Here is a 14,932-nt window from a genome sequence, read left to right as displayed (position 1 = left end):
CTAGTCTGTTTGATTAAAGAAATATTTACTGAGTTATCAAGTAAATGCCAGCACTGGTTTTGGTACTTTAACAGATTTTTAAAGTATTTGATAAACTCTTTGTGTGTAAGAAACTTAGAAAGCTGGGGGTAATATTTACAGTAAATACATTTTGATGTAAATTTCATAATTCTTGTGTTTTACTTGAATCATTCAGATTGTACTAAAGTAAAATGAACTGTCAGCTGGGGTTTGAACAGAAACGGGTAGAAATAAGCTGGAAGAGCCATCTAGGTTCACAGAACTGATGGAGTAGGGGAGATTTCCAGAGTCTGGGTGTCAGTCCTAGAAAGATAGAGTTAGCAGGAAGCATAGACCAAGCAGGTGGCAGGATAGAGGGGGCAGAGGTAGATTGTTCAGAATCTCGGTGGTAGTGCATTTGAACCACAAACCTGAGAGAGAAGGATCATTGCAGGAGATCAGGGACCCACGTAGAGAGATAAAGACATGGGTGAGTAAGGACCTCAGTTGCATGTAACTAGATAGCAAGTCCTGAAAGTGTGGCCAGTGGGGCCTGCGACACACAGAATGCAGCCCAGGACTGCAGGTTAAAGCCTATCTGGGAGAACACAGGCGTGGAAGCAGTTGCCAGCAGGATCATGACCTCAAATGCTGGATCTGGGCATTGGAAACCAGATGTGCAGAGGCTTTCTTTCTGCCTGATGACTGATTCTGGGGCCTCCTCAGATCAGAATGGAGGTAGAGATGGTAGGGATTTTGTCAGCAGGTGTAACTCAGTAGGCATACCTAGCAGAGGAGACCGGGATGTTGCTGACTGTAGCCTGATGTCTGGCTCACCTGTTGACAAAGTCTTCTTGCTTTCTGGTAATTTAGAGGCAGTCAGTCACTTGCTCAGCGTAAGAGACTCTTGGGAGAGTTTCCTGTTCTCACTATACATACTTCTCTATTATTTTTCTTTGATGGAGTATATTTGAATATGTATAGTTATCATAACTGGCCCCGTGAACCATACAAGGGGAAGGCAATCTACTTGTTAAAAGATTGATTTTATTTTCTTAATGTAGTACTTTTTATGTTTTTAAAAACCAGGAAAAAACCAAGTTCTGATGTAGTTGTGTCCACTTTATGTAGAATGTGTTCCATCGTCCAATTGCTAAAAAAAATCTGTGGTAGTTCTTTTGAACTCATGTACTGAGTAGGAATTTTATTTTCTCTCCTTATCCTGTTAATGAAGGTGACAGTTACTAACAATCTGAATACTTCTTTCTGTACATTGACTTGGGCTGCTTCTTAGTCATTTTGTTAGACTTAAGCTCTTGGTCATATTTCTATATTTTTCAGTACCCGGAGCTATTTGCAAACTTGCCCATACGACAGAGAACAGGAGTTCTGCTGTATGGTCCTCCTGGAACAGGAAAAACCTTACTAGCTGGAGTAGTTGCACGAGAGAGCGGAATGAATTTTATTAGTATCAAGGTATGTTTTGCATTTATCTTCTTTTTTCTATTGAGGTAAGTTTACATAACAAAGTTTTGTGGCATGTAATGCAATCACAATGCTATGTAACCACCACGTCTCTCTTATTTCAAAACTTTTCATCCTGTTCCCTGTCCACCCAGCCCCTGATAGCCCCTAATCTGCTTTCTGTGTGTGGATTTTCCTGGACATTTTTCTGGACATTCCATGTAAAAGGCATGCAATGTGTCGTGTTTTTGTGACCAGCTTCTTTTACTTAGCGTGTTTTCAGGGTTCATCTAAGTGGTACTGTGTGTCAGTACTTCAGTTCTTTTTAAAACTGAGTGATATTTCATGGTGTGGGTGTGTCAGTTTTTTATCCATTCATCATTGGGGTATATTTGGGTTATTTTCACCTTTGGGCTCTTAGGAATAATGTTGCTGTAAACATTTGTGTACATATTTCTCTGTGGACATAGGTTTTCATTTCTCTTGAGTGTGTACCTAGCAGTGTAGTCGCTGGGACACAAGATAATTCTGGGTGTGACTTTTGAGGGACTGCCAGACTGTTTTTCCCCATGACTGCATCGTTTTCTTCTATCCCCACCAGCAATGATGAATGTTCCTATTTCTCCTATCTTTGCCAACATCATTTATGTTTCTTGATTTGGGTTAGTCTCATATTTGGAAAACGAGTAGCAGCTATCCATCTATTAGTGAAAGTTGTGTGGGAAGTTGAGTAACGAGCCACTTCTCTTTTGTAGGGTTTATGATAGTCGTGTTTAAGGTAAATAATTATAAAATAGAATTATAGATTCTATTAATATAATATATAAAATATGTTTAAAATATAAACAAATATTATATATCATTAGTATATATTAATATAATAAAATATTATAAAGTAGAATTATGCATAAATATGCAGATAAAAGAGCAAGCTATATCTGAAGGGAGGAGAAAACCTGGAAGGCTAGAGACTAGAGACCACACTGAGGCAGGAAGCTGGGTTTTTATAGCTCTGTTCCTTGTTGGCTGTATTTCACCCTCACACGGGCCACACTGTGCCTGACTTTTCTCCAAACGTGTATGCAGTAATTAAGGGACACACTAGCAGACAGCTGTGGGTAGTGCCTCAGGCTACCAGAGGTGTGTCATTATGGTCTGAGGTCCGATATATTATTTGTACAGTTTCAGCAACCCCACAATATTAGTTTACCAAAGAGTGATTAGATTTCAAAACAAAGAATCATATATTGTAGCCTTATTCATAATTGATTTAGAAATCTGCAACTGAGTTATGCTTATCCTCTTTTTTGGTCCTTTTTTTAATGTTTATGTTTGAGAGAGAGAGAGACAGAGTGGGAACGGGGGAGAGGCAGAGAGAGGAGACACAGAATTCGAAGCAGGCTCCTTGCTCCAAGCCATCAGCGCAGAGGCTGTTGCCAGGCTCCAACCCACGAACCGTGAGATTATAACCTGAACTGAAGTTGGACCCTTAACTGACTGAGCCACCCAGGTGCCCCGTGCCTACCCTCTTTTTAATCACATGATTTTTTTGTGTGAGATGGATACATGGCTGCTGGCTACCCTGGCAATGATGGAGAAACACTAACTTAAATTTCCCTACCTTCTTTTTCTGGATTCTGGAATAACTGTGATCATACATACTCTTCTCTTCTGCTTATGACTATAATGTAGTTTCACTATTAAAAATTTTTTTTCAACATGAAAGAAGTTGTATTTCAGATTGTTCCATTAGAGAGGACGTCTTATCCCTTTTAGTAAACCTTCAAATCACTGTTTGGGACAAATTCTCAACAGAAAGGTTTCTTTCAGTGAAGACCATTCTCTCTGGCTGGGTCAGGGTAGACCTAGGAGACATGCATCAAAGACCAGACACTTCCCTGACACCAGCATGTTGCCTTTTTCCTAATATTTTGCCTGGCTTCTTGTTCCACCCTCTGTGGCTCTCAATTGACTAGGAAATCTAATTTAATACTGGTGTCTTAATAGATATCTAGCCTGCGTAATATTAGAAATTCATTATTGTGGTCACATATCCTGACCAGTATTTGGTCTCTTGATTTTTCACTGGAGATCACTTTAGGGCATATTCAGTTTTTTAAAACATCCCAATTTAAGGAAAGATTATCCTCATTATTAATTTTGTTAAATGGAGTAGTTTCCAAAGTTTTTCAGTTGGTTTTTAGAAAAGATGATCTCTTCTTCACCTCTGTATAAATAAATTGGTTTCAGTAGTTGAAGATGCTGATTAAAGTAATTCATGTCTCATTGAATACTTTATGTATTCTCCAAAGATTTGAGATAGATGGAACATTTTCCCCTTTTAAACTGTTTATTACTAAACAAATAATTATTCAGTATTTATGCAACAGGCACTGTTTTTGGCACTAGGGATTAAGTAGTGAGCAAACCTACCTTTTTGGAACCAACGTTTCACTGGTACAGACAAGAAACATACCATATGGGAAAAGGTTCTATGCAGGAAGACAAACGGGATAAGATGGGGTCATCAGGAAAGGCCTTTCTGAGGATGTGGCCTTCTGTAGAGAGCTAAGCCATGAGACGGTCTGGGGACACATGTACCAGAGGAGACACAAAGTGTAGAACTTGTGATAGGATATTTATTCCAGGCACATAATTTTTGAAATGTATTTAAGAGACATCTGTTTAATCATATTAAAAAAGTTTCCCATGAGGGTCCCCTGGGTGGCACAGTCGGTTAAGCATCCGACTTCGGCTCAGGTCATGATCTCACTGTTCGTGGGTTCGAGCCCTGCGTCAGGCTCTGTGCTGACAGCTCAGAGCCTAGAGCCTGCTTCGGATTCTGTGCCTCCCTCTCTCTCTGCCCCTTGCCCACTCACACTCTGTCTCTCTCAAAAATAAACAAACATTAAAAAAATTTTTTTTAATTTCCCATGAGTGTATTTGGACTAAGTCCTAAACAGAAATTATATTTTGTTTTTAAATAACCTTATCTGAATTCTAATTTAATTTTATTTTATCTCCCAGGGGCCAGAGTTACTGAGCAAATACATTGGAGCAAGTGAACAAGCTGTTCGGGATATTTTTATTAGGTTGGTTCCCTCTGAATATTTTTTAAGTAATGGACACTATTATCTGTCAGTGCTTTCTTGGTCTTCACTTGGATTTTTTTGACAACTGATGTTTAAAACCTTAATTTATGTGGATTAATAAGCTAGAGAATTATTTCTTCAAATTTCACTTAAATATAACATCTTTGATATTAACTTCTGGAAGTTAGTATTATATTTACAATAGAAATATTCCTAAAATGCTGAAAGGGAATCTCAAAGTAGATTTTTATAGGAAGCACATAATTACTCCAGTTTAGTTTAATTAAGGTAGCCACAGTCAATGTTAATTTATAAAAGAGATAAAGTAAAGGTGTTATGGCATTTATATAAATATACAGAAGCTAATATTTAAGGATTAAAGTAAGATTTTTAAATGCAAAAACTACTTTGTGTTATTCCAAAATTTCATTATAAAATATGCAGTTAGGAGAATATAATGTCCATATATTTTATAATTTTTTTTTAGTATTTATTTTTGAGAGGGACAGGCAGAGCATAAGCAGGGATGGGGCAGAGAGAGAGGGAGATACAGAATTCAAAGCAGGCTCCAGGCTCCGAGCTGTCAGCAGAGTCTGATACGGGGCCCAAACCACAAGATCATGATCTGAGCCAAAGTCAGATGCTTAACCGACTGAGCCACACAGGTGCCCCAAGTTTGTTTGTTTGTTTGTTTGTTTGTTTGTTTGTTTGTTGAGAGAGAATATCTCAGGCAGGCCCAGTGCTGTCAGCTCAGGGCCTGATGCGGGGCTCAGTCTTATGAACCATGAGATCATGACCTGAGCTGAAATCAAGGATTGGACATTTAACCCACTGAGCCACCCAGGTGCCACCTCATATACATTTTAACTAAAATGAACTATTGGGGCAGCTGGGTGGCTCAGTCAGTTAAGTGTTTGCCTCTTGATTTCAGTTCAGGTCATGATCTCAGAGTTGTGAGATTGAGCCCCGTGTCAGTCCTCTCATTGAGTGTGGAACCTGTTTAAAATTCTCTCTCATCCTCTCTCTCTGCCCCTTACCCTCTCACTCACTGTCTCTCTCTCGCTAAAAGAAATATAAATAAATAGCAATAAAATAAAATAGATGAACTCTTGTACATTGACCACCCAGTTTAAGAATGTTACCAGGAAAGCATTATTAAAGGCAGTCGTTACCACATGGTGACAAAAGATTCAGTTTACCAGGAGGATATTACAGTTCTAAAATTTTTTGTATCTAATACCCTAGCTTCAAAATATTTCAGGCAAAAACTGATATAACTGCAAGAAGAAATTGACAAATCCACCTTCATAGAAGACTTTCACAATGGTCTTAGTATTTAGAACAAAACAGTAAGTATTTAGATTTAAACATCATATTCAAGATCTAAGCATATTTAGAACATGTACTCAGCAGCTGGAGAATATGTTCTTTTTAAGTACACTTGGATATTTTTGAAAATTGGCCATATGGGCTATACATAACAACTGTAGTAAGCTTCAAGGAAGCAGTATCACAGTCTATTTTCTGAAAACACAAGTTAAAATAAATAACAAAAAGATAATCCCCTTGCATACATTTAGATTCTTAAAAATAAAACTCTTCTAAATAATTCAAGGGGCAAAGAAGAGATCATAATGGAAAATCCTGGGCACTAAATAATAATGAAAATGCTATTAAAATTGTGAGATGCTGCAGGAAAATTTATAGTATTAAATTTTTAAGGGAAAAAAAGGTTAAAAATCACTAGGTATCCATTTCATGAAATTAGGAAAATATAAGCTAAAAAAAATAAGTAAAGAGGAAATAATAAAGAGCAAATATTAATGAAATAGAAAACATTTCAGTAGAGAAGTTCACAAACCCAAATATTTTTGACAGCCTAGTACAACTGATAGATTCTCTAGCAAGATTGATAAAGAAAGCATGAATTAATAATACTAGGGATAAAAAGGGGGCATGGCTAAAGATATACCAGAAATATAAAAGAGAGTAAGGGAATATTATTGAATAATATTACAAACTTAATGCTAATACATTTGAAACTTGGGCGACATAGACAAAAATATAATCGACCAAAATCAAGCAAAGGAGAAACAAAATCTGAAAAATCCTGTAACTATAGAAAATAGTTGAGTCACCAGTTATAAATCTTTACAAATTCAAACCTGGTTTCCTGAGGGTTTTGCTAATTTTCAAGGAACAGATAATTCCAGTCTGTTTGTTGGTCCTAGAGGATTTATTTTATGTGCCATGTATTTCATGAGATATGTGTTCAGTTTTTTTCAGCATGACAGGCTCTATAGAGGCAAACTGAGGGTTGGTGGAAGGAGGTGGGTGGGGGGATGGGCTAAATGGGTGATGGGTATTAAGGAGGCCACTGTGATGAGCACTGGGTGTTATACATAAATGATGAATCACTAAATTCTACTGAAATCAATTTTAGCATATAGGTTAACTAACTAGAATTTAAATAAAAATTTGAAATTAAAAAAATCAGCATGACAAGTATTCTGTATGGGTATTCTGTGCTGGTGAGTCTTCAGACATGGGGGTCCACCCTGTTACCAGGTATGGAATTTGCTTTTTATTAAAACAAAATTTAGTTAATAAATTAAAAGTGAAGTTCAAATTAGGAAACGGTATAATATACATAACTAAAATATATGTTCTAGAGATCCCCTGTAAAAATACGTGAAAATAGGGGCGCCTGTGCGGCTCAGTCGGTTAAGCATCCGACTTTGGCTCAGGTCATGATCTCACAGTTCGTGGGTTCCAGCCCCACGTTGGGCTATGTGCTGACAGCTAGCTCAGCTAGCTCAGAGCCTGGAGCCTGTTTCAAATTCTGTATCTCCCTCTCTCTCTGCCCCTCCCCTGCTCATGCTGTCTCTTTCTCAGAAATAAAACATTAAAAAAAATTTTTTTTAATGTAAAAATAATGAGCTTGCCAAGTTTTAAAATAATGACCTTGACAAAAGACGTGAATCAGTATTTCACTAAAGAAGTAAAGGTGGCCAATAAGCATAAAAAAAAATGTTTACTTAAAATAAGAATCAAAGAAACATTTCATTTATTGAATAAGACTCTGGTTTTTGGTTTAGTCCTTGTCTAGAAGGCATGAGTCTTAGGCATACATCTTGACTTCTTCATTGAAAACAAGTTTATATATGCTTTTTATTCTTTAACGGTTTGTTATGAAGATTTAAATAAATACACAAATACATAACGTCTATGTGTATACAGATATATATGTACATGCATGTATATACCATTACTTTCCAAACTCTGAAACCCTATTCAAATATGAGATACTGTTTTTCCCAGAGCGCAGGCAGCCAAGCCCTGCCTTCTTTTCTTTGATGAATTTGAATCCATTGCTCCTCGACGAGGCCATGATAATACAGGAGTTACAGATCGTGTGGTTAACCAGCTGCTGACTCAGTTGGATGGGGTAGAAGGCTTACAGGGTAAGAGCTGTAAATACAGAAATATCGTATTGTGGCATTTCACCAGGATTTAGTAAAGACTATTTTTCCCCCCAGGTGTTTATGTATTGGCTGCTACCAGTCGCCCTGACTTGATTGACCCTGCCCTGCTTAGGCCTGGCCGACTCGATAAATGTGTATACTGCCCTCCTCCTGATCAGGTGACAGTTTCATACTTAGAGTCCAAAACTAACAAATGCTATGCTCTTTCCTTGTGAATTTTACTTCTTCCTGGTAATAGCAGTTGTCCTCAGAAGACCAGCTTTAGGCAAGGCCTTGGTCGCAGTTTGCTCGTGGCATGGAAAGATTCTGAATTAGATGGAAAGCCCAAGCCACTTCCATGCAAGTCTGAAAACTTTGTGATCTTTCAGTGTTAGCAGGTTGGGAGAAAAGGAAAGAAGCCTAAAGTAGTGCATGTCCACATACCTTGTGCTCAAAGATCACATGCCTCATTATCCTGCAAGACTCTGAGAATCAAGCATACAATTAGTGTGCGTCTAAGCGGGTCACACAGAGATGTTATTTTACCTGTTCCTAGTCTGTGTTGTTCCAGCTCTTGTCCTCAGATTTAGAAGCTGATGAATAAATAAGGGAAAGAGCAAACAAATTAATTGTCAAGAGTATAAAATATCTAAATATGTCACTTGTGGCTATTACTTAAATGTTATCTTTTGAAACACTTTCTGGGCACATTTGCTGAAATCTTGAAAATAAGCACTAAGAAATGATTTACGCTGAATGGTTAAGAATGTCGATTTTCAATCATTTTCTTCTGTCTCTTCTGTTGGGAGAAAGTTCATCTATCCTCCACAGAGGATACAGAGTAGACTGGTGGTACATTTTCAGCTTGTAAAAGCTCATTAGAGATACAGTTAATTTGTAAAAGAACAAAAAAAACCCATTCACAGTTTAATATTTAACTTTGTTTTATTTGTTAAGTCAATTAGTTTTTCTCCCTTCAGGTGTCACGTCTTGAAATTTTAAACGTTCTCAGTGACTCTCTACCTCTGGCAGATGATGTGGATCTTCAGCACGTGGCGTCAGTAACCGACTCCTTCACGGGAGCTGACCTGAAAGCTTTACTGTACAACGCCCAGTTAGAGGCCTTACAGGGAAGGCTGCTGTTCTGTGCGCTCCCAGTGAGTTCTAGGAGATCGTTGCTGGGTGTTTTAAGAGGAAGAGCAGTTCATGGTCAAAATTTCAACCCTAAAAAAAATCCTATTTTTTAACAACTTTAGTAAAACTATGTAAAAATTTGCCTGTAGTCAAGTTTTCTATAGTTGGAATATTGCCGAGAACTTGGAAATATGAAGTATTTAAGTGTCTGTTTCTTTAATGTTACCTTACTAATGATAAAATATGTTGAGGAATGGAAGGATATTATTTAAATTGGGAAATCATGAATTAGAGAATAGAAACAGAGATATGTTGAGATCTTTAGTTTCTTTTATACTTAAAAAACAAAATCAAAGTATTTATTTTGAAGCTCCTCAAAAAGTCCCAGATCTGGCCGATAGGGGGCGCTTTTAGATAGCCTCTGTGTCCTTTTGATTTGTCCTCTTCATTCTTTGATCGTGTACTTTTTTCCTGATAACAACAATGTATTCTAGTTGTATTTTGTGCTTTCTGTACCCCAGACCTAACATCAGTCTTTTCCTCTAGTGATAGTATTTTTACAGCAGATAATTTTATCTCTGCTACATTGTAGACTTTACCGCTACATTGTAGACTTTACCGCATAGTTTCTAGGAAGGGTTTTCCTGGGTACTCCTCTCCCCTACGTTTTGTTGGAGATTCTTGCAGGGCCTAAAGTTCCTAAATCAGATACTACCAAGTTTTTGCTATTTATTTTGGCAAGCCACTGAACTTCTCCACCCTCTTCATTAACAGAAAGCATGTTCATGTATAAAGCACCCTGTAATGACAAAGCACTGCATGACGTGGTCGACTCATCATTTCACAGTTGAAAGATTCATACAGATAAAATCCAGAGGTGTGAATCCTAGCTTTGTTAGAGTTTCTGAAGAGATAGTTGGTAAATTATGTACACGTTCCATCTTATTTTAAAAAATTAAATTTATTATGTGCCTCAGAACCATTAGAAAAGTCATAAGAGCCAAAGTTTGGCTCGGTGCATGTTTCCTGAATGCCGATGGTTTTCTTCCTATAAGCATCAGGCACGCTGATCATGTGCTGTCTGCTGGTGAGGATTCGTTACATAACCAGGCAGCCCACTCAGTCTGCCCCTGAGTCATGTTAACAGTGGCTCACACAGCGTTTGCACAAAAGACATTTAGTTGGTGCCTGGCTCTCAGAGCTGTTGTATTCCGGGTGTGGGAGAGCTGTAACAGCTCTGCCGTTGGCGCCGTATGGACTGGTCTGTGGAGATCCTAGAGGGACAAGAACTGTGTTTCCCTCACACAAAAAAGTAAGAGCTTTTTTGAAAAATGCCTCTGGTTTTCCTCATGCTGATCTGTTAAAATGCTATCTGTATTGGTTATTTCAGAGTCAGAGATTATTTAGATCTTTACAACTGTTGTCCTTTTGTGTGTTTTAGGATGGAAGTTCCAGCTCTGATAGTGACCTAAGTCTGTCTTCAATGGTTTTTCTCAACCACAGCAGCGGCTCCGACGATTCAGCTGGCGATGGAGAGTGTGGCTTGGAGCAGTCCCTGGTTTCTCTAGAGCTGTCTGAGATGCTTCCAGATGAATCAAAATTCAATATGTACCGGCTCTACTTTGGAAGCTCTTACGAATCAGAACTGGGGAACGGAACCTCCTCTGATCTGGTATCATGTGCAGTCGCCATTGTACGATTCTGGTGTAGAAAGCCATAATGTGGTGTCTCGTTGGACGGTAACTTTCCCCCCTAACCGGCCAAGCAGGTGCTTTCTGGTTGGTTGGTTCTTCAGTGAAGTAGTCTTGTTTTCCCTTATTCACACTGACAAGTCCTGTCATTCCTTGTTAAGAGCCGTGGGATGAAGTTGGCAACAAAAAGGGAGCCGAAATAGTGGTGAGGACCCTTCAGTTTCTCACAGGTTTATTACCTCCCTTCATTAGTGGTTTTAAAAAAAAATCTTTAGTCGCAGATCCATTTTATATTAAGCTCTGTTATCATTAGGAGAGTTGAAGATGAGAAATTTGAAGTAACGTTGCAACAGTGAAAATGTTGTGGGCAGTACCCTGCTTTTCTAAATTAAAATAGCATTTCACACATCTCCTCCGCAAATTATTTACTGTGGTTCACGATTACTTTATTACAAATAACATTTAGTTGTATTTTTGTTTTCTGTACATCTGCTTTAATCTAAAAAGGAATCATTTTGGGGCACCTGGGTGGCCCAGTCAATTAAGCGTCTGTGATTTCTTTCGGCTCAGGTCATGATCTCACGGTTTTGTGAGTTCAAGCCTTGGATCAGGCTCTGCACTGAGTGTGGGGCCTGCTTGGGAGTCTCTCTCTCTTTCTCTCTCCTCCTCTCTCTTTCTGTCTCTCTGAAAAAAAAAAAAAAAAAAGTAAAAGTGAACCATTTTTATTTCCAAGAATAGTAGGCTGTTGTTTTTATTGTTTTATTTCTAGTCTTTAATTCTGCCTTGTTTCTTAACTTCTCTGCTGATGCTCCACGACCTTATAGTAGAACTAACTTTCTTTGCTGAAATTGAGAATAAGGCACATTTGGAACCTATCCCTAGGGCATTTGTGTGGCGAGTTTAATAACAAATCATTAAAAAAAATGTTTGTGCTGCAGCGGTTTTCCCTTTATGGTAGTTTAACAACGTATATAAGATGAACATATTTTGAACTTATTAATTCCAGTTAATTCAAGTGTAAGCTTGTTCGTGTTAAGGTTTTACTGCTTAAAATGTTTAAATTTATTCTTGGTAAATATATACTTCTTTTATCCCTGTCTTTTCCTCCCTTCTCCTTCCCCTTCTCTCCTTCCTACACTTAACCTCGCAGAGCTCACAGTGCCTGTCTGCCCCAAGCTCCATGACGCAGGACTTTTCTGGAGTCCCTGGGAAAGATCAGTCGTTGTCACGACCTCCAGTGTTCAGAACAGCCTCACAAGATGGTTCCCAAGAACTTACACAGGAACAGAGAGATCAGCTACGGGCAGATATCAGTGTCATCAAAGGCAGATACCGGAGCCAAAGTGGAGTATGGCTTTTCTCCCCACCCCCACCCCCCCAGCCCCGTGAGAATTGTAAAAACTGTGAAAATTGTTTTTCCTTTTTTGATGTGTATTTTGGTTAGTAAATGAGCTCTATTTATAAAGAAGGGACTGAAACACATTGATCATTTGATTATATGCATCCTGCTAACAATTTTTAATAATCTTATGAGAAAGAGAATGTGTGGTCTCCTAAAAAAAAAAAAATGATGGAAAGAAAGAACACACGGGCGGCTCCTTTTTCCCTCACAGCCGTAGGTTAACTTTGTGTCCTTTTCTGTTTCAGGAGGATGACTCCCTTAACCAACCAGGACCAGTCAAAACCAGTCTGGCTGTTAGCCAGTCCCATTTAATGGCTGCCCTCAGTCACACAAGGCCATCCATTAGCGAAGATGACTGGAAGAATTTTGCTGAACTGTAAGTAACCGATTCTGCTTCAGAAATACAGATATTACAGGTGACAGTTCTTCACTTAAACTTTTAAAGTTACTTATTATGAATATATAAAAGGCCACTCCGGGCCAATAGCTGTGCATTTAAATACCCCAAAACTTAAAAGAGTATTGATGTAAAAAATGAATTTTCATTAACTGGTTCACTTGATTATATTTGAACTATTTATAATGAACTGATTTTTAAAGCTTTGAATAAAAGGAAAATTAAAATCTCAAAATGATTCCAATACAGTTTGTAAAAACTGTTCTGAAAAATATACCTGTTTTGCTTTCTTTAAATACATTCACATGTATTCCTTGTGGCCCGTGGCCAGCACACATTTGGATTTCCAGGCTTCTTGCAGTTGTCTCTGTGCACGTTAGGAGTTGGAGACCCATGGACTGGGGACCATTCACATACAGGATTTTGCTTAATTCAGTGCAAGAAAGGTTTATTCCTGGTTCTAGAAGTTACAGCTCTTGCTTAATTTTGTAGTAGTTGGTGTGGGCATGTGTGGGCATACTGTAAGAGCAGAAAGATTTTCCCTTCTTCCCTGCTTGTTCTTTGACTAGTCTAATAATTAATTGACGTAAGACAGTAGCAGGAGAAAAATAATTTCATACATACGGGAGCTCCATTAAAATAGATACGCCATCCTGAGCTAAGGAAAGAAATAGGGGCCTGGGGCTTCAAAAGGGAGGCAGGAATTCACAGAGGTGAGAAGAGCAGTTGTTTGCTCTGCTGTCAGTCTCAGATAAACAGTCCTCTCTGGTAATAGGAAACTAAATTCATGAGGCAGGTAAGGGAGGTAAAAAACTTTTCCTGAGTCTGCTGGCTCTTGATCCCCTTCAGCTCAAAATAGTCCACATGCCAGAGTGGCACTTCTGTTCCCCCTCAACATGTGTGAGTAATATGTGCTTACTGTAGAAAAATCAGAAAACAAATTTTCCTTAATCCCACCCCTGCCAAAGTATATATTTGTATGCTCTGTTCCCTTCACTGAGACGCTCTCCATGTATTGCTGTATAGCAGGCCCCCTTTCATCCGTCTTGAACATTCTTTCACATTTTAAACGTTACTACTTTGTTTTTAATGTCATTTTATAGTATGGCTGGGCCACAATTTCCAGCACTTGGACATTTAAGTGGCTTCCAGGTCTTCCCTGTTACACCAATATGATAAAGAACTTCCTCCGTTATCTACATTTGAGGTGGAATTGCTGCAGCGCAGGATACATTTTGTTTTTACAGCTTTTGAGATCAGTTGCCTTCCAGAAACACTGTACAACACAGTACATGGAAAGGGCCAGTTTCGCCATAACCCTAACACTGGACGTAATCTCTCTCTAAATTTGACCAATGTGACTGGAGAAAAATCTAACAATTTACATGCCTTTGATTAAAACAGTAGGCTTTCTTTATGTCACTGCCATGTACATTTTATCTTTTCTAACTTGTCTCTTTATGCCTTTTGCTACTTTTTTTATTAGAATGTTTAACTTTCAAAAATTTAAGAACTATAATGTGTTAAGTTTTTTTTCTTGTTATTTCCTTTTGTTTCTTAAAATATAATCTATTTGCAAACAATTCCTTGTCTTTTGTAATTTAGAATTTACATGTTAAATATTATCTCTTTTTAAGGTATGAAAACTTTCAAAATCCAAAGAAAAAAAAGAATCAAAGTGGAACAGTGTTTCGACCTGGACAGAAAGTAACTCTAGCATAAAACATACTTGTGATTTTGTTTTTTGCTGGCTTGTTCCTGTGTTGTAACAGTAAAAATGGGGTCTGTAAATTTATTTTTAACAAATTAGATTCATCTGTAAAATCACAGATTGGCAAACCTGTGGTTATGTCATAATCAGGATTACTTGAGATTAATTCTGTAGAATAAATTGGGATATTTATAACTGATTCTGTATCTTATTTCCTATATATCTAAATTAAACCTTAGTGAAAAAATATTATCCTAATGGTATAAGTAATTATTTTCTCATCTGAAGAAAATACATTTCTTAGAGCTCAACATATTTGACATCTTCCTTGCATTTGACAAATCTTATACTTAGCAACTTTGGTCATTTGGAAATAAGATCCAATGCCCTGTTCTTCTATCAGAACGTGTACACTTTACACACGGTTCAAATAAATTTAATTATTCCCACCACCAGAAATGAGGTCATATCCCCTTAATATACTACATCTAGCTCCAAAACCAGGATTTTGAATGATGTCCATTCCTCTTCTGCTCCATCTTGACTTTGTCTGGATATTTCCTGATCTGTGAACTAG

General features: G+C 37.9%; 1 protein-coding gene across 4 annotated transcripts in view; it reads left to right on the top strand.

The window, feature by feature from the left end:
- Window positions 1-14,554, top strand: part of PEX1 (peroxisomal biogenesis factor 1) — a 46,906-nt gene extending 32,352 nt beyond the window's left edge. Inside the window, exons 16-24 of one of the 4 annotated variants that reach the window (XM_039255442.1) lie at window positions 1,342-1,476; window positions 4,492-4,556; window positions 7,878-8,020; window positions 8,096-8,199; window positions 9,001-9,177; window positions 10,596-10,826; window positions 11,996-12,193; window positions 12,493-12,623; window positions 14,282-14,554. In XM_039255442.1, the coding sequence (XP_039111373.1) occupies window positions 1,342-1,476; window positions 4,492-4,556; window positions 7,878-8,020; window positions 8,096-8,199; window positions 9,001-9,177; window positions 10,596-10,826; window positions 11,996-12,193; window positions 12,493-12,623; window positions 14,282-14,366 (1,269 nt within the window). In that variant the 3' untranslated portion in view covers window positions 14,367-14,554. Of the gene's footprint in view, window positions 1-1,341; window positions 1,477-4,491; window positions 4,557-7,877; window positions 8,021-8,095; window positions 8,200-9,000; window positions 9,178-10,595; window positions 10,848-11,995; window positions 12,194-12,492; window positions 12,624-13,891; window positions 14,108-14,281 lie in introns of those variants that run through there. The other 3 variants (XM_039255441.1, XM_039255443.1, XM_039255444.1) reach the window with 3 other exon arrangements.
- Window positions 14,555-14,932: the final 378 nt, after the last annotated feature.

This window comes from Hyaena hyaena, unplaced genomic scaffold (genome assembly GCF_003009895.1).
Source record: "Hyaena hyaena isolate Hyena2069 unplaced genomic scaffold, ASM300989v1 scaffold_528, whole genome shotgun sequence".
In the NCBI taxonomy this organism is placed as follows: Eukaryota; Metazoa; Chordata; class Mammalia; order Carnivora; family Hyaenidae; genus Hyaena; species Hyaena hyaena.
Note: the sequence above shows the minus strand (reverse complement) of the source record. Positions and strands in the feature narration are given on the sequence as shown.